The 19,110-nt window shown below is 45.1% G+C and overlaps 1 protein-coding gene across 2 annotated transcripts in view; it reads right to left on the bottom strand.

Annotated features, from left to right (window-relative positions):
• Positions 1-18,273, bottom strand: part of SERBP1 (SERPINE1 mRNA binding protein 1) — a 28,672-nt gene extending 10,399 nt beyond the window's left edge. The window contains exons 1-6 of one of the 2 annotated variants that reach the window (XM_090049491.1): positions 17,774-18,273; positions 13,681-13,840; positions 12,242-12,382; positions 12,031-12,102; positions 11,447-11,521; positions 386-563 (exon numbers count right to left, since the gene is read on the bottom strand). In XM_090049491.1, coding sequence (XP_089905617.1) covers positions 386-563; positions 11,447-11,521; positions 12,031-12,102; positions 12,242-12,382; positions 13,681-13,840; positions 17,774-18,167 — 1,020 coding nt within the window. In that variant the 5' untranslated portion in view covers positions 18,168-18,273. Of the gene's footprint in view, positions 1-385; positions 564-11,446; positions 11,522-12,030; positions 12,127-12,241; positions 12,383-13,680; positions 13,841-17,773 lie in introns of both variants that reach the window. The other variant, XM_090049490.1, reaches the window with a different exon arrangement.
• Positions 18,274-19,110: the final 837 nt, after the last annotated feature.

Below are 19,110 nucleotides of genomic sequence, written 5' to 3' on the forward strand. Positions count from 1 at the left end.
GCTTTAAGTTTCTCAACTATTTAAAACTTACATGTTGCAAAGCAACGTTTAACTTTAAGCAAAAGAGATAAGTTTTCTTGTCTATTAAAATTGCAGTAGCTTCCCAGATTTTTTGTTCTTAACTCTATCAAAAAAAACCCTGTATCCATTAGGCTGGAGGGAGAGATGGCTCAATATCGCAACCAATCATATTTAGCATCTTCTTATTTATGTTGCTTTCAACTTTTAGCATTCCTTAACAAAGCATCCTGTTATTTTTTTTAGACAGCAGTTTTACTGACAGTCCTGGCACCCCAGGGAGTAAAATCTGTAAAGTCAGAACAGTACTTATATATTTGAACAATAAGATCTGGATACTCTTGAATACCATTAAATGTTACTTTACCTCCTCACTCTTTGACTTATGGAGAACAAATCCTTTTTTCCATTGCCCATCAGCACCCTCATTTGGTTTACGGATGTTGAACTCAACCTTTGCACGATCCTTACTTTGAATAGCTTTCCATTCATCCAGGGTCATTTCTTTAGGACCTTCTTCCTTAACCTCTTCAACCTCATTCTCTCTGTAATGAGTTCATTTATATTATAATTACTGACTTTAGATTTCTATTCATTCATATTTTAAAGACCTGCGTGTAGCAAATTCAAAAGCAGTGTAGTGACAGAACAGAACTCTGTATGCGACAGACTTTGTAATACTTATTAGACCCATTAAGTCTGTAAAGAATGCTGCCCTACAGAAAGCACGTTGCCGCTCAGATTCTTAATAATTAAGAAAAAGAAGTCTCTTCTAACCAATGAAGACCGGGCAAAAGAACAGCAGAACAAGCTGCCTTAGAGGAACCACATGGGAACACAGCACTGTAAATCAGTCAAAAGTAGTTAGCTTAAAAGTTCTCTGACACCTCATTAAGGCCTCTACACACATTAGATCAGGGGCGGGCAATTATTTTGGATGGAGGGCTGCATGGGTAGCCTCACCCCACCCCATAATGTGCCCTGACCCGTGGCCGTCATTTTGTGCCAGAAGTCCCACCCCCTAACCCCTGACCTTTGCCACCAGAAGTGCCTCCCTCCCCTTGCCCCCTGGAAGTAATCCTTTCAGCAAGGGGTTTTGCCGCCTCAGAACCAGAAAAATACCAAATTATATTCTAAAAGAAAACATCTACAATATTCATTGATTTAAAAAAAATATTTTTGTCCTGATTTATATAAATTTGTGTAGCATACACAGGTGATTGCACAATAGCTTAAAATGAAGTCCTGCTCTTGTATGTAGTGGGGGGTGGGTGCATCTGTGGGGGTGGGTATGGGACCTGTGGTGACCAGAAGGTGGCTGGAGTGTGTGAAGGGGTGTAGATGCTTGTGTATGGTGGGGTGTACTTGTGAGACTCGCCCTACGAACATCCTTCCCCATCCCTGCCGACCCCCGCCACTGCCCTTGCCGACACCACACCCCCTACCTACACATACCCAGCCCCACCCCCACCTACACCCCACTGCCCACAGCCTGCTCAACCCCACACAGACCCCCCCCCCAACCCCAAGGTATCAGCACAGCCCCATGCTTCCCACTCCAGCTGGAAGCCACATGGTGCTGAAGCCGTGTGGGCGCAGGAAGGCAGGGAAATGGCTGGGGGTGGAGCAGGGTTGGGCTGCTCGGTCCTGCCAGCTCCCTATGGGTCCTGTCGTCTTTGACAGGCAGCCAGGAGCAAATAAATATTCATTTACTAAATTTTTTTAGGGGCCACGCAGGCCAGATGCGGTCCACAGGCCATATTTCACCCGCCCCTGCATTAGAGCCTACTCTTTTGCATAGATACTTCTTTTTGTTGTTTTTAAATGTCCCATAGAAAGGGACAGAGACAGCAGTGGGGTGGCAAGAAAAAGTCAAGCAAGGAGGAATTACTTCTTATGTTCGTCTCAAATCTACTAGTCTTTTAAAGTATTATTTTTATATTTTGTTGTTCTACCAACCCAACAATTTATACTGAAAACTCAATACCTGCACCTGACTTGAAACAGTAAGTTGTATACAATTTAAGATTCTGATGTGAAAACTTACAGTAGATTATTTTTGATGGAACTCAGAGAAACTATTTATACCTTATATGAAGATTGTTATTGTGTTCAGTGTAGACTGTACTTTTATTATGGAGCATTCTCAAATTCTCATCAGTCATTCACTGAGTATTTTTCAGTTGCCTGAAACTTTACCAAACTAAGTGTTCATGGCAAGTATCTGCTGCAGGGCAAATTCTTTCACCATTTTTCAGAGCATGACATTCAAAAGAGGACTGCATTGTTTTGGACTGTTCTGGCCATGAAGACAGATTAGGACAGCTACTCTCTATGGATAATGGTTAAGCAAGGGTTTGAAAATCTACATGGCACCAAACGTGAGTTTTTAGCCATCCCCAATAAAAATGCAGTCAATTTGGCCACATCTTAATACTCCAGAATACTTATACTCAGTAGAGTTGTACCTAGGACTGAATATTCCCAGTGCTTGTGCCCAGGCACAGTAAAGGAAAAAAGATGATCACCAGATCATTAGATGCAGGGGTAGCAGTGGATATAGTCTTCCTGGACTTCCAGAAGGCTTTTGACACCGTCTCTCACCCCGTTCTCATTAAGAAACTGAGGGGCTGTGGTGCAGACACTCACAGTCAAATGGGTCGCCAACTGGCTGAAGGGCCGCACCCAGAGGGTGGTAGTGGATGGGTCCTTCTCAACCTGGAAGGACGTGGGCAGTGGGGTTCCGCAGGGCTCGGTCCTCGGGCCCGCACTGTTCAACATCTTCATCAGTGATTTGGAAGAGGGGGTAAAAAGCACCCTGTTCAAATTTGCTGATGACACTAAGATGTGGAGAGACGTGGGCACACTGGAAGGATGCAACAGGCTACAATCAGACCTAGACAGGTTACAAGGGTGGGCGGACGAGAATAGGATGGGATTCAACACAGACAAGTGCAAGGTGATGCACCTCGGGAGGAACAACCGGCACCATACCTACAGGTCAGGGAACTCCCCTCTTGTCAGCATGGAGGCGGAAAAGGATCTGGGGGTCATCATTGACTCCAAGATGAACATGGGCCGGCAGCATGGAAAGGCAGTTAGGAAGGCCAACTGCACCTCGCTATGCATCCACAGATGCATCTCATGCAGGTCCAAAGAGGTGATCCTCCCCCTCTATACGGCACTGGTCAGGCCACAGCTGGAGTAGTGTGTCCAGTTCTGGGCGCCACACTTCAAGAGGGATGTCGACAGCATGGAGAGGGTCCAGAGGAGGCCACTCATATGATCAGGGGACAACAGGGCAGGCCCTATGAGGAGAGGCTACGGGACCTGAACCTGTTCAGCCTCCAAAAGAGAAGGCTGAGGGGGGGATCTTGTGGCCTGTTATAAACTAGTCAGGGGGGATCAGCAGGCATTGGGGGAGTCACTGTTCCCCCGAGCACCGCCAGGAGTGACCAGGAATAATGGTCACAAGCTGGCAGAGGGTAGGTTTAGGTTAGATATCAGGAGGCCCTACTTCAGAGTCAGGGCGGCTAGGGTCTGGAACCTACTTCCAAGAGAAGTGGTGCAGGCTCCTACCCTGGGGGTGTTTAAGAGGAGGTCAGATGCACATCTTGCTGGGGTCGTTTGACCCCAGTATTCTTTCCTGCCATGGCAGGGGGTCGGACTAGATGATCTGCTCAGGTCCCTTCCAACCCTAGAAACTATGAAGGAAATCAAGGCAGGAAGGAGAGGGAAAAGGGCAAAAATATCCTGGGGCAAAAGCAGCAGCAAAAAAATAGGAGGAGTGAGGGAGAGAGTTAGGGGCAAAGGGAAAAATCGGCAACAAGACAAAAGCTGGTGAAGAGTAAGAACAAAGTGAAAGGGGAAAAGACAAAATAAGCTCACTACTATCAAAGAGGAGACAGCAGTTGGAAAGGGTAAATCTGAAAGGCAAATGACTTCAGACCATCAAGTACACATCTGGAATGAAACCCACTATTTCTGTCTCAATGTTCCAGCAGTGGCAGGTGAACTCTCAGGAACCCTCCAGCCCCCTTTATCAGCAAGCAACAGACGGCTGGTGTAAGTGGAAGAGAACAACCAGGGATTTATCCCTGCTAACCTTGTTCTACATACTACATTTTGTTCTTTCAGTTTTTCTAGATTAGACAGTTAACTTGTGTGTGGATCTTTTAATGTAACGGAACATTACAGTTAAGTAATCAACAGTTAAGATATACCAAAATTAATGCTACTCCCTTAATTTGGCATCTCCCCCTCCAACATATACATTAAGAAAAAGTTTCCAATGAATGTTATTATTTTCCCAAAGCTACTTTTTGCCCTAATTCTGTGCGTGTGGCCATGTATTACTTACTGTTCATCATCCAACCCTGCAAATAAAGGATTACGAACCTCCTCATGGGCTTTTCTACAACTTTCTCATCAAAATATTAACCTTACAAAAATGACTTCATCATCACAAAATTTTCTGAGGCAGGATGGTAGTCTTTTCCCCAGTATATACACCTGGGGAACTGAGGCAGAAATTAAAATGAAGTTGGTTGATTTGGGATACTTGATCAGAAATAACCGAGACCTGACTGGAGCACTTCATTTAAATGGCTACTTTATAGGCCCCAAGTAAGGTTGCATTTTATAGAAGTTGTAATTCTGACAGCTCTATACTTCAGCATCTCAGATTATCAGCCTTTTACACTGGGTATCCAGAAAATGAGAGAATCTAGTCCTCCTCAATAGCTTTCAACTGCCTCGACCACAAGACCATCCTTTCTTCCTACAGTTCTATGCCTCACTTACGGACCACCATCTAATACACAAATGAGGTAGGGAGCTGAAGATAACTGCACTATTTGCTACAAACACATATTCTTCCCCAGAACAGTGTTCTGGTGCACTGAATGAGTGAAGCCTTAGGCATGTGAAAAACTAGCAATCATAATACACAAGGCATCCTGACTTTCAGGTGCTTGATTTTCCAATTTAACAATGTTCATCAAGTACAATAAATAATGTTTGGGATATCACAAATGACAACTGAATTCTAGAACTGTGTCTTTTTTCCTTCTTTTTTAAATACCCTGTACTATCACAAAATGCTACAGATGGTTTAACCAACTCATCTGATGCTGCAAGCCACAAGAGTGGTAGAGGGCTGCTCTGCAGGCCAGGCCAGGCCCCTCATGCTGGATATGTACACTACTGGCCACTCCAGCACTACACAACATGCAGTCCCCTACATTGTCCCAGAGTAACTGGTCTGGGACCATGCTGCACCCACTCCAGAGCTCTGCTATGTGTGGCACCTCCCTGGTCTCTCCGGGATGTGCATTGCATTAGGTACACAAAAGATGGACAGTGGAGCGAGTGCTGCATGGGGGGCACAGGGCCATCTGGTACACTTCACATACTGTCAATAGATCCACTCGAGACCCCCTAGGCATGCTTCGGAGCTCTACAGGCTCAGGCCATAGCTGGGTCCTCAGCAGCACCCGAAATGCAGCCTGGCCTGGCCCACACAGCTCCATGGGATGGGGTGCAACCGCCCTGCCCGCAAGAGTCCTTGTTCCCCCAAGCCCTACCAGGAGTAACAAGGAATAACGGCCATAAGCTGATGGAGAGTGGATTCAGGCTAGATATTAGGAGGCGCTACTTCAGCCAGGACAGCTATGATATGGAACGAACTTTCAAGGGAAGTGGTGCTCGCTCCTACGCTGGGGGTCTTCAAAAGGAGGCTGGATAAATCACCTAGCCAGGGTCATTTGACCCCAGCGCTCTTTCCTGCCCATGGCTTGACGACTACTTAGGTTCCTTCTAACCCTACCAACTATGAAACTATGAGGACGCCATCTGGCAGGGGCAGGGCGCTGGGTTTGGGGGGCTCCCGGCTCAGCCTCTGTGAATACTGGGCACAGCACGAGTGGGGTGGAATCCCCCAGGCCATGGCAGGAGGCTTGGGACTCCGAGAACAGCTGCACACTTACCTCTGCCAGCCTGGCCCATCCGGTCCCAAGCAGCACATGACTCAGCCGCTGCTTCTCACTGGTGCTGACTCAGCCGGGCCCGTCACATTCTGAGCAGCACACAGGGAAGCACCAGCTGGGTTGCCTTCACTGTGTACTGCTCAGGACAGGATGGGCCCAGCCAGGTCAGCACTGGCAAGAAGCAGTGGTGGCTGAACTGCGTGCCACTTCCTCGCATGCTGCTCACCACAGGCTCTGCCACAGCTTTGCCTCTCTGGTGCCAACCCATCCCGAGCAGTACGGGGAAGCAGCACGCAGCTCAGCCGCCGCTGCTTCTTGCCTGTGCTGACCCAGCCGGGCCTGTCCCATCCTGAGCAGCATGCAGCAAAGCTGGCCCAGCCACTGCTTCCCTGTGTGCCGCTCAGAATGCGGCAGGTCCAGCCGAGTCGGCACTGATGAATAGCGGCAGCTGAGCAGCATGCAGCTTGGGACCGGCTGGCAGAGGTAAACAGAAGCCACAACTCTGCCACATGCCCCTCAGGCCAGGCCAGCACCAAGGAGGGGAAGCCATGGCTGAGCTGGTACTGAGTGGCATGTGGCGCAGCTGCCACTTTTCTTCACTGGTGCCAACCTGGCTGGGCCCATCCTGGCCCAAGCAGAAGACAGACAAGCTGGCCCAGCTGCTGCTTCCCCGTGTGCTGCTCAGGACTGGCTCGGCCAAACCTGGAGGGGACCAGTGAAAAGAAGTGGTGGTTGAGCTGCGTGCCGCTCAGGCCAGGCCGGTCCTGAGCAGCACTCTGCCCAACCGACAGTCTCCTCTTCTCCTCACTGGTACCAACCCAACCGGGCCCATCTCGTCCCGAGCAGCGCACAGCAAAGCCGGCCCAGCCACTGCTTTGTTGCTTGCTGCTCAGGATGAGATGGATCCGGCCAGAGCTGCTTCTCCTCACTGGTGCTGACAAGTGGCATGTGCTCACGCTACTCCCCATGCCCACCCGCTGCAGCAGCTTCCCTCCACCCCCCACCTGCTTTCAGCCTGGTCCCAGAAGCACCATGGGGCTCCTGGCCACTCAGCTGTTCCCGCAGTCCCCCTGTCCAATCTTACCTTACTTTCCACTTGGGGGGGGGGGGGGGGGGGGGGGGCAAGGCCAGAAACCACTGGTTTGGAGGGGGAGAGGGAGTGGAGTCAGGCTTGCCTTGCTGCTCAGCAACAGCCTCCTGCTGGGTCCTACTGCCTCTGTCTGCCTGTCACCTTTGACAGGCAGTAAGGGGCAGATAAAAGTTACCTTTCTAAAGTTTTGAGGCCCCATGGGCCTGTACAGAACGGGCAGCTGGCTGGATCCAGCCTGCAGGCCATATTTTGCCCATCCTTGCTCTAGAGTAATCTTACTGCCTTAACTTACAGCTTCAGTACCTTTGATATGAATTTACTTTCTTTCTTTGACGGCTATGGAAAAACATAGCTAGTACCAACTATAAATCAGCAGCACTTTGCACCTGCCACAAACCAGGTCATTAACTAATAATTAATTACCTAATAGAGATGACAAAATAGAAAACATAACAACGCCTTACTTGCATGAGAATAAAATTAGCAAACTTCAATAGATCAATTAAACCAACTAACACAACTGTCTGAAGTTTAATATATATTTATGATGTAACTTCATTTCCAGTCTATTTGCAAGTTTCTTTACACCACTTTGAACTATAGACCATGTATTTTTTGCAATGTTTCCATAGCCTTTCACCTTTCTGTCACAATGTCAATCCCTACATACCCAGATTCATTCCTACTTTCATCATACAATGTTCAAATATCCTTGCCCTCAAATCTCACACCTAAAACTATTCTTTGCCAAACTCCCAGTCACCACTTTCTAAACTCTCATCTATGCCCACAAACCATTCAGATTTCAAAGAGCAAAACCAGTGCAATCAGCAGAATATGACTACCACAGCAGGTTTCACTGCAGGCACACCACATTCCAGGAGGAACATATTTGTTCACCTTGGTGTAGCACTTTGGAAGCGAGAGAGATTGTATGTTGTGACTGATGCTGCAAATAAGGTAGGATTTTCTACCACATTAACAAATGAATAAGTAGCAGAGTTCTTACAGTTTGTCCTCTGCAGACAACAGCTGTTTAATACAGACAGCAAATCCTTGGCAGACAACAAGTATTCCGTTGACAGCCAGATAATAGGAAACACTGCATACACATCAAATTTGTTATATGCAGGTTTTTGCCCCGTGACAACTTATTTCTAAGCTAGCTTGTTGTCACACAATACTCTGGCTATACTTGGTTTCAAGAATTATGAATAAAAAAGGAAACCTTTTCTGTAACAGAAATACAGCTTGTCATTTAAAACGGAAATGTAGGCTTCAGGTAAAGAGGCAACTTAAACCTGTGCTTTCCTTTCTTTCTCCCACTCCCCTCCCCCCCCCTCAGTTCTTCACCTAAAATTTGAGTCAAAATGCTTCTTACTCCTCAAAATTTGTGTTTTGCTTTTAGATGTCCCTTACTGGATTTCAGGTATAGTTTAACACCTGTTGGTTCCCTGTATCTAACTCCACAAGTACATCACATACTAGAATTTAACTCTAACAGCAGATACTTTTTGATCAACTATCAAACATATTTAAAGTAGGAATAGTCTGCTTTTCTTTTAAGCATTTAGCTTTCAGTTTTATCTTTAAAATGGACAAACTAAGCTTTTAGCCTGTTGAGCATTTTTGTTCAATATTAGAATTATTTATATAATAGCTTAGTTTAACTAAACTTGGAATAAACTTCTCTGATTGAGCCCACTCTTCTAGTGTCACAGGCAACTGTCACATTATGTCATGCTATATAGTTGTGGTTTGTAACGCAACTTGGGAAAAACTGCCTGAACAGAAGTATTCAGAGTACTGCAGCCAATACTAAAACTCCAACTCCAACTTAACATTCTAGCAGTTTACGGCTCTCAACATCTTACTTTCTTCTCTTCTCTTTTTAACAAGGCATTTAGCAGAATTTACAGATTTGTTGGAATCGGACAGGGCTGCTCCATGAGCGCTTCTGCTGTGGCCTTAAAACTGCACGCTCTGGGCTGTCAACCATGCACCTTAGTACCTGCACCACCCCAGCCCCAGCTGATTTGCTTGAACTGTATTCCAAATGGCTAGCTAATGTCAAACTGAAGCACAGCCAATAACTAAAAGGTTACTAAACACAAACTAATAATCTGCTTTAAAATAATTTTAACTTGAAACAGTAGGGACCTAATGGGTCATACACTTCATCTTGCTGTACTATAGAAATGCCATTATTTCCAAGGCGGAACTTACTAAGTGGCTCTACTACTGTTTTGAATAACTCTAGAGACTATTTAAAAAAAAAAAAGGTGTTACTTGACTGCTTGTTTCTTTACTGTATTGTTTTAGGGCTGAATCTCAAATCCAGGTATTTGGTTAGTCTGTGCCAGAAATTCCTGCAGACAACTCATCAGCCTTTAGGTCACAGAGCAAAGCTGCAAAGCCACAATGCAGGGGATATGCGGACTATCCAGCATTACCACTGCAGAGGAAACTGGGAGATGGAGATGCTGACATATGTCTGCTCACCTGAGCATTATGGCAGTGGTTTTCAACCTTTTTTGTACCAGGACCCACTTGTCAACGTCAAAGGTCAACCCACTGCCCCCCACGTCGGTTAGGAGGGGGGAAGGCATGGGCAGCCCCAAGCAGACCCATTTTTCTCCTTTAAAAGGAGAAACCATTTTTTGAAGTCTGTTAATCCATTTTTAAAGTTTGTTTGCAACCGTTTCATATATTCTTGAGACCCACTTTTGGGTCACAACCCACAAGCTGAGAAACACTGCATTCGGGGGTAGGCAGCTCCCACAATAAAGTAGAGCCTCATGTTAACTAGACAAAACACACCATCTTTCATAGTTGGCAGGGTCAGAAGGGACCTAAGCAGATCATCTAGTTCGACTCCCTGCCATGGGCAGGAAAGGATGCTGGGGTCAGATGACCCCAGCTAGGTGGCTGTCTAGCCCCTTTTGAAGACCAGTATATCCCTCCACACCTTTGAAACAGGAACAGGATTTGGCTCTCTCAAGTCTACCTACACTTTGTTTCTTGGTCTCTCTTCAGAGTCCTCTCTCCTAATTATCCATAAATTAATTTATGAGAAAGCCACGGGTTAGAACTTTTTAGATACCCCTAGATACACGGAGGCATTCCATCAAATCTCAGTATCATTTTCATCTGAAACTATCATGAAGTATAATTGAGTGCTCTACTGAAGTTATGAAGATGCTGAGCAAAACTGCAAGACAATAAGCCTCCTGGTTCCACTAACATTCATTCTGTTTTCAAAAAGCTACTTACTCTCAACCAGCTAGTGAAGTCATTAATAGCCAGAGCAGAGTTCCAAACCATCCTTTAGAAACTTAATATTAAGACAGACTAAGTGATCTACTTGAAAAATGATGTATGGACACAGCAATTTAACTGGAGGGAGATGCGTGCATGGGGACCTATCTAAATTGCAGTGCAAGTCTGCAATTTACCCTTAGTCTGCAAAACCCTTAGTTTTTTTCCCCCAAAGGCCAAGGCAAGTATCACGGCATTAATTATCTCTCAGCCACTCAGTGGTGGGTAGGGGTGGGGAAATGGTGGCTGTTAAAGAGCAACATTAAAGGCACCACTAATTTTCACTGCAATTTAGGAAAGGCTCTATGCATGCATGTTTTCCTTAAATCTGGCTACTGTCAATAAAAGCTACCTGGCAAGCCAAAAGCTTTAGGAAAAATGTGGTGTGCCTACTGTACCATCCCCTACTTAGTTCTCCAATCAGTTGGGGTTGAACTGCATTTGGTTTCATTTGAACATCTTATTATGGAAGCATACTGAAACAGATCTAAATAGTGATCTAGAGTCCTGATGAAAAGGAACTTCCAAAACAGTGATTTTCAACCAAGGTGTCATCACACCTTGAGCTGTCATGAGATCTTTTTTCAAAGATACTGCATGATATTAGCACTACTAAGCATGCAAACACCAACAAAACTCACAAGACAGATCCAGAGACTTCAAACAGGAATACATAGTATCAAAATTTTTCTGATCAGTCATGGTCTTTTTGTAGCAGGAAAATTAGTTTTCTGCATTAAAAAAAGTGAGCCACTTTCAGAAGAGGAAAGTGGAGCGGTCTCAATTTTGTTGAGAAGAGTTCTAGAAATAGCTTTCAACTGACAACTACACCTTTGACAACCACCTTTCAACAGTGCTTTGACCACTTCCAAGTGAAGTGAACTTTCCACTTGAAGAAAGGCTAATGGGAACATAGTTAAATAGGATGAATGAATGAGTGAATGAATGAATGAGTGAATTTCAAAAACTAGAGAAAAATAAATTTTCACATGCTACTGAAATTAAAAAAAAAGAAAGCAAGTATAGTACTCACTTATTCTCAGAATCAGCAGGCGGATGTTCCTCTCCTTCTGGCGTTTCCTCGGTTACATTTGACTGATCCAGGTCACTGAAATTAAAAGATTTTTTTTCCCCCTCAGCCAGCATTAAAAAGTTTAACACCACTAAGAGATTACTACTTGGAACTTACTTCTCCATTGTTATGGGGTTTACTCTACTTTTTTTTCCCCACAGTTTTAGGAAAATATTTTGTGACTTTCAGGGCAACTACCTCAATTTATTGCAGAATTTTCCCCAAATCTCATGCTGCTCCTAATAGTTGAGCCCTATTTTATGATTGAGATGCTTCCTAAAACACAAAACTAAAACACGATTCTATCACTAAAGTCAAAGTTACATTACCAAAAGGCTACTTGCAAACTTTGATGGAAAATGATGCATTTAGAAAGCATCTAGATGTTGTTTCCACTTTGACAACCCCTCCCCACAAAAACAAAAAACGTGCACAACCAGAAGTAGCACATTCCAAGGCAATTATGTCTATGTTTCATAAATGCTGGGAGCAGCATTTATATTTCAATTTTTTAAAAAAATTTCAAGAAATCTGAGATTACTAACGTTAGCTCATCTTTGACGGTTCCCCAGTTGTGTGATCCACTGCCACCACGTTTGTCCTCATGCTTTAGGCCACTGAAATGTGAATGTGAAAGAGAACTAACAAAACTGAGTTAACATAATAGTGTCTGGATATAGATATTCAAAAGGCAAATTAGGAAATATGTTCATTTTAAAGAGTAATGAAACAAAACACAGAAGTGTAAAGACTTACGATCTATCACTTCCACTATGCCTGTCAAATTCACGTTTGCCACGAGAGTCAAATCCATCTCCTCTGCCCATGCCACGACCACGTCCACGTCCTCTTCCACCTAGACCACCACGACCACGCATAGGTCGGTCAAGAATGGGTCTACCATAGAACAGAAAATATTAAAATATTCTACTTCTAAAAGTTTTAAGAAACAGCTTTTACAATCAAGGTTTTAAATGCATATTTATTTAAAACTAAATACCAAAAAAACAGAACAAAGTCCCAAGACCAAATTTATTTTGAGATTAAAATGACAAGCTTTACATAGCTGGACTTAAATCCTGAAAGTGTTTTTAAAAAGGTATCAACTGCTTGTTTCCATGACATTTAATAATTAACCATTTTAAAAAAATAATTAAAACCATCACAAAGACGCCATTATTTTTTCTATTCATCAGCAATCATATTTTTCCCCAGCTTACTTCTTTAAGGAAAAATAAAGTAATACCCTAGAGCTTCACATTAAGAGCACATGACATTCACTGGGTGATTTGGGCCATGTCTACACGCAAAATTTTACTGAATAAATACCAACTTTAAAACCATTTTAAATTAGATGCGTGTAACCTCCAGAAGGATTACCCTTCTGTTGTTTTACAACTGGCTGTATAGGTAAAGCAATGTGGCAACTTATAGAAAGCATCAATGATCAAGTTAATCCAGAGCTGTTCAAATGGCAGCTTGTGGGCCACTGAGGAATAAAATGTACCCCTCAGGCTCCAGTTACTTTGCTTTCCTGCTCCTGTGGCCAGAGTCCCCAGGCTTCTCCTTCAACTACCAGTACCTGACCTAACCCTGGGAAGAGGGGTATAGCCCATGAAGCTAAAGACGACCATGGTCAGAAGGCTCCACAGAAGTAAGGGAACCCCAAGTACCCCATGGGGCAGTGGGAAGTGCTCTCCACGTGGCAGGGAGCAGAGGAAATGCCTGGTATGGTATAATAAACCCTCTGCAGCATGAAAAGTGCTCACATGGTGTATCAAGTGCCCTACGGTACAAGGGGAGGGGTCACATGACAGCTTGCAGCACAGCATGAAGCCTAGGGGCATGCACTTGGAAACTGGACAGCCCTGACTTAGCCTATTAAAAAGGTGCCACACTGCTCCACCTTCTACCTAACTTTTAGACTAATGCAACTAATTATTTCTGTTGATCACATTAAACTTAGACCAGTATAAAAAACTGCCCATAAGGGCTTCTGTACTGATCTAAAAACATACCTTTAACCTGGTATATTCTATACTCAGATTTGGCTTTGGTCCACAATAATCTAGGTCAAATACAGACAAAAGCTATGTAATAATAAAAAAAGATAACTATTCCACAATGTAAGATTACAAATGAACAGAAAAGAGGGTCCCCCTCCAGTAACCACAGATGCAAAATGAAAGTCTTACTTATCCACAGAAAACTCTCCTCCTTCACCCTTCTCATCAGCAGGCTTATCAAATCGGCGCTCACGCGGAGGTCGTCTCTCCTGCCTCCTGTCAATGGGTTTGCCTTCACCCTGAGGCTGCTGCTGCTGTTGATCCGGCCTTCTGCCAATTCGTCTTATCCCTAAAATAGTAGGACAACAATCTGCATCAGCAAGTTGATGAAGCAACTCATTAAAAGAAATTGTAACTCCATCACAAAGCACAAGCCAATAAAGAATTGACCATTTAGATTTTTCTTCCAATCTCCTGGTGACCAAGCACTCGGGGAGTATTGCCTTTTACAAATAAAGACAATAATTATCATTTTACTCCAAGTTGAATTCCTTTTACTCAATTCTTTGAGTGTGTGTATTACACAGGAGGACAAACAGCTACAGGAATAAAACATGCGACAAGACTATGGAAAAAGAGCTGTTGATTTTTTAAAGAACACTGAACCTCAGATTAACAACAGGTTTAAGAAAATTGTAGATATGAACAGTGACACTGTTTTGGTGACAATTATACTTAGTATCTTATTCATCAGGTTCACCAGAACTCTAAGCCAGGCAGCTAAGGTACAGAAACATCAAAGTGGCTTTTGAACGTCTTTGTGCTCCACCTGCATTCATTCTAGGCCAGATTCAAGGATGAGCAATTCCCAGTGTGTTCTGGCCAGCTACACTCCAACCACAGATTACTTAGTCTCTGCATCACCAAAATGCAGCAGTCCATAACCTTTGCTGAGCAACACTGAACAAAACAAAGTAGACAGCATCATACTTTTGTTTCCCCGGGCAATTTCATTTTCCACTTTCTAATTTCTTGTGGCCATAACACTGGAGGGTCTTGTAGGCAACATGTCCATAAGCCACAAGTGAGTACCACTGCCACAATGACTAGAGCTCCAGTCATACACCAGGATACCTTTAAGCTACATGCTATACAAATTTAGTTGCCCACTCCAGCAAACAACATCTACGCTTACTCCCTGACAGACAACATTCACTCAAACCATTTGTCCATGAATGCCATCTTTTGAAACAGCCTGTGTTATTGGAATAGCACAAGTTTTTTGGTGGCTTTTTTTTTTGGGTGGGGGGATGGGTTCTCCATTATGAACACACACATATTTAAGCTCACTTTTAATTTTGCCTTCAGTGCAAGGTCTAAAACAGTATTTCCAACACTCTGGCCAACAAGACAAGCAAGCACAAAGGACTGCACTACTTCCCTTACCTCTCTACCCCCATGCCCTTCAGAGGTTTCATGGCAAAGGTATGTAAGACCATGCAGATTTTGAGCACTGACAATAGTCTAGAAGTTTTGGAAACTGCTCTAGTGAATTCACGTTCAAGAAAAATTACCTTATTTTAGAAAGACACTGACTGTGACAAAAGTTACTGCTACAAATTTGTTTTCTCATGTTGCCATCACCTCCCATAATGAGAAGCCACAACATTCAGAGATAAAGTTGACTTCCATATTCCTCTCCTGGAATAAATATTATTTGGGGGGGGGGGGGAGAAACGACATCCACCCATGCATCATATTCTTAGGGTTATTTACATGGAAATCACACTCTGTTTATTGTGCATCCCATCTGGCCTTCATGCCATCATAAAATTAACTGAAAACTAAATGTCACAACAGATAACTATGGCTCCTGGTCATATTAAAAAACAAAACAAAACAAAACACCCCCCCCAAGAAAAATAGCATGTGCAGAAGAACCCTAGGTTGTTATTTTTTCTGTATCAGTAGGTAAACTGCTCTAAAGCCAAATCAAACAATATAATAAATTATAGATGAAACCAGCAAGACAGCCCTAATAACTATGAGGAGAAAAAAAATATCTTGCTTTAGAAATAGTAACTTTTCTCTGAGAATAGTTACCATAATTATTTTGTAGGATTCTGTTTACACTTCAAGTACTGGGAATTTAACTATACTCTGTCCCCTCTTATTAAAATATCACAGTTTTATTTTATATCTTTCCTCAACTGAGCAAACCCCTTTCAAGCAAGCAACATATGTGGGTGGGGTTATAGCCACTGCACTTGTAATGATCTCCATCATGTCAAACACACTCAAACGAAAAATAGTTCCCCTACTCTAGAAACAGTATCCAACCTTAAAAAAAATCAAGCTTCTTGCTAAATAATCTGCATGAAATGGATTTACTTTGTAAAGTAGCACTAACTCTATTTTTACAGAACCACAAGCAAGGCAAAGAAATTAAGCAACTTGCCAAAGGCCACATCAGAACTATACTGCAGAAGCAGGACTTGAACACAGATCTTGAGTCCCAGGCCAGTACCTTGCAAACAACAATCCTGATTTGTTGCCTTATCAACTACATTTGTATCTAGGTTGTATATTATTATAGAAGTATGCAGAGCTCACTATCTGAAAAGCTGTCATACTTTTGACTAACACATTAGTTGGCAATTTAGAAAGTTCTGTGACTGGTGATTGAACACATTTGTATCCATGAATCAAACATATGAAATAATATTTATCCATCCATTTTGTCCTTGAACTAAGGGGAATAATAACAAAAACCAAAGCAAACCAAAAGAGGAGGAAGATGGGGGGGGGAATTCATATAAAATTAAAACTGAATTCTCAACTACTACAGCTCATCAAAAAGGCTCAATTACCAGTCATTTTGGAGGCACAAGTGAGTTGAAATAAAGAAAACAGAGCTTTTTAAACATGGCAGTTGTCCAAATAAATCTCTCAAAGTTTATAATGTTAATACTAATACAATCAGTGAGGCAGCAGTCAGTCTTCCCTCTCAAATTTTCCCCTACCACTTAGTAACTGTCAATCATGTTTTATACCATTTATTCCACTTTTAAGAACACCAAAGCTCTGAACTGGTCTGAAGCCCCCAGCTTTGAAGTAGAGACTACCCACATGATAATAAGTTATGCTCCCTTTCTAGTTCTCAGTTTTGCCTAACACAAAATGCGTTCCTTAATATTTTCCTGAATAAAATGTTTTGAAGTGACACGTTTTATCATAACTGTTCACCTTTTTTTCAAGAAACAGAAAAGGGCTGGAGGATCATTTTCCAATACGTCCTATTGAAGGGAAGTGCAATATGAATGTTGTGCTTTTAGAGTAGAAAAGTAGAATTGATTTAAAGATTTTTGAAGAGGCTTCTTCATCTCGGTTACATTGCAATTGCCTTATTGGTTTGGCAAATGCTTCTCTCTCCAAACATCATGGTACTTTCAAGACACTAAAGCAGCATTACAGTAAATGTTCCAGAAACGTGTCCACAACCCTTAAAGTACATAAACATATGCAAAAGGGCGGTCCCATTGTCTGCAACGAAACAAGGCCCATGCACAGAATTTAACATGTGCTCGTACAGCGCTACCCCATTCGTTTGGTTTTGAAAAGTAACTCATTTAATTTCGCTCCATTTTATTCCCTTTGCTTGCTCCTGTAAGAAGTTACATTCCCCCACCCGCCCATAAAACGGTTATTGCGATGTCAGGGAACGATGCTTATCCACGTGCGACATCAGGGAATGATGCATCTGAAGAACGCAGTTATTAACATTCATCCCATTCAAAGGAACCTCAAGCCAGGCCACAGCTAGTTTCTACAACTCTCAACCGATTTGGGGGGGGGAAGCTGTTAAAAAAATACCCCACCCCTCCCCCAACAAGGTGGCTTCAATCCCGGGCTGTTAATCCCCACAACCCCTCGAGCGGACTCCAGGCCTCGTTTCTTGGCAGCTCCTTCCTAGCGAGGATTTCCCCATCCCAGGCTGTTCGCATGAGCAGACTTGGGCTCCACCACAGCAGCAGCAGCAGCAGCAGACGACAAGGCATAAAGAGACCGACTCCATTTTGCGGCACCTGCAAGGCGGCACGGCCCGCACGTGGCCCGGGGCCACCGGCTGCACTCGGGCAGCTCCCAGGCACCGGACCCTGGCCCAGCAACCAGGGCTCCCGCCAGGCCGCTCTTCCCCCATGCGGGAAGCCGCCGCCCCATCGCCGCGCTGCAGGCCCGAGGCCGCACGTGGGTGGGTGGGCCCCGGCGCCCCCTCGCTCACCTTCCTTGCGCAGCGGCGCAGCGGGCTGGGCGCTGCCCTCGTCTCGGCGCTCGGAGACGCCCCCGGGCGCGGAGGCGAAGGGCGGCAGCGGGTTCTTGCGCTCCTTCTGCGACTCCCTGCGCAGCTGCTTGGCCGCGCTGCCCGGGCCGCCGCCGCCGCCGGCCCCTGCCTGCCCCGCGCCGCCGCCGGCCCCGCCCGACGAGTTAGCCGGCGCCCCCGGGCCGCTGCGGGCCCCGCCGCCGCCGCCGCCCCCCTGGCTGCTGCCGCCGCCGCTCTCTTTCCGGCGGGTCTCAGCCGCCTGCAGCACCTCGAAGGGGTCGGACTCGTCGTCAAAGAGCTGATCGAAGCGGTTGGTGACGACGCAGCCGAACCCTTCCTGCAGGTGTCCGGGCATGATGGGCCCCTGTCGCCGGGATGCTCCTGCGATGCTGCCCAGGCCCCAGCCCCCCTGCTCGCGACCGCACAAGATGGCCGACCCTGAAGAGACCCGCTTCTTTTCCGGCGCCGGGAACATCCGGGGCCTGGTGCCCGCCCGCGCGGGGCACGACGGGAGTTGCAGGCGGCCTGCGCCGCTGGCCGCCCGCGCGCAGGGCGGGGGCTGGACTACGCTTCCCAGCGGCCACCGCGCCGCCGTTGTGCAGAGGACGGGTCAGGCCATGCCTGCGCATTGGCGCTGGGCCCCTGCGTTCGCCAGCCGCCGGAGTAGGGCCACGTGTGGGCGCCTGAGAGAGGCGGCGTCGCGCGGGCTCCAGCCTGCAGCCATGGGGCGGGGAAGCGACCCCATCATTAAAGGATAAAAATAGGGAAAGGAGGGAAGCAATTAAACCGGGTTGTGTCTTCGCAATCTATGACGTAGTTCTGTGCATGGGACGGAGGCGGCCCCTATCCAGACTCTAACCCCAGGCCAACAAGACATAGCGACCCGACCTGCTACCGTTCAAGCAGGGGAACCGCAGCTCACACTGGCAACAAGTGACAGTCGACCAAGTGAGATAGGAGTGTCTGCTTGCTTTGTGCCTTTCGTAACTTAAAAAAAAAATCCATATCACCATCTACTTTAGATAGGTGTGCAGAGACACAGCTGATTTCAGGAGTCTTCCAAAAATAAAAATGCTTTTGAAAAATAAAAAGGGCCCCTGGTGTCCTTAAGGACACACACACAGTACCACTTCAATAAGTCCTACAAACACCAAATGGCTTTGTGGTGCTTTTTAAAAAAGGATTAGTTAGACTGGCTACTGCATAATTATATATTTACAATTTTTAGGGAAATATCTGCACAGGAAGCCATTTTAACTGGCATAAACTTAAGTAGCATTTAAGAATATGGAGTAAAA

The sequence above is a fragment of the Crocodylus siamensis genome, chromosome 5, assembly GCF_052110815.1.
Source record: "Crocodylus siamensis isolate JL-2025a chromosome 5, ASM5211081v1, whole genome shotgun sequence".
In the NCBI taxonomy this organism is placed as follows: domain Eukaryota; kingdom Metazoa; phylum Chordata; order Crocodylia; family Crocodylidae; genus Crocodylus; species Crocodylus siamensis.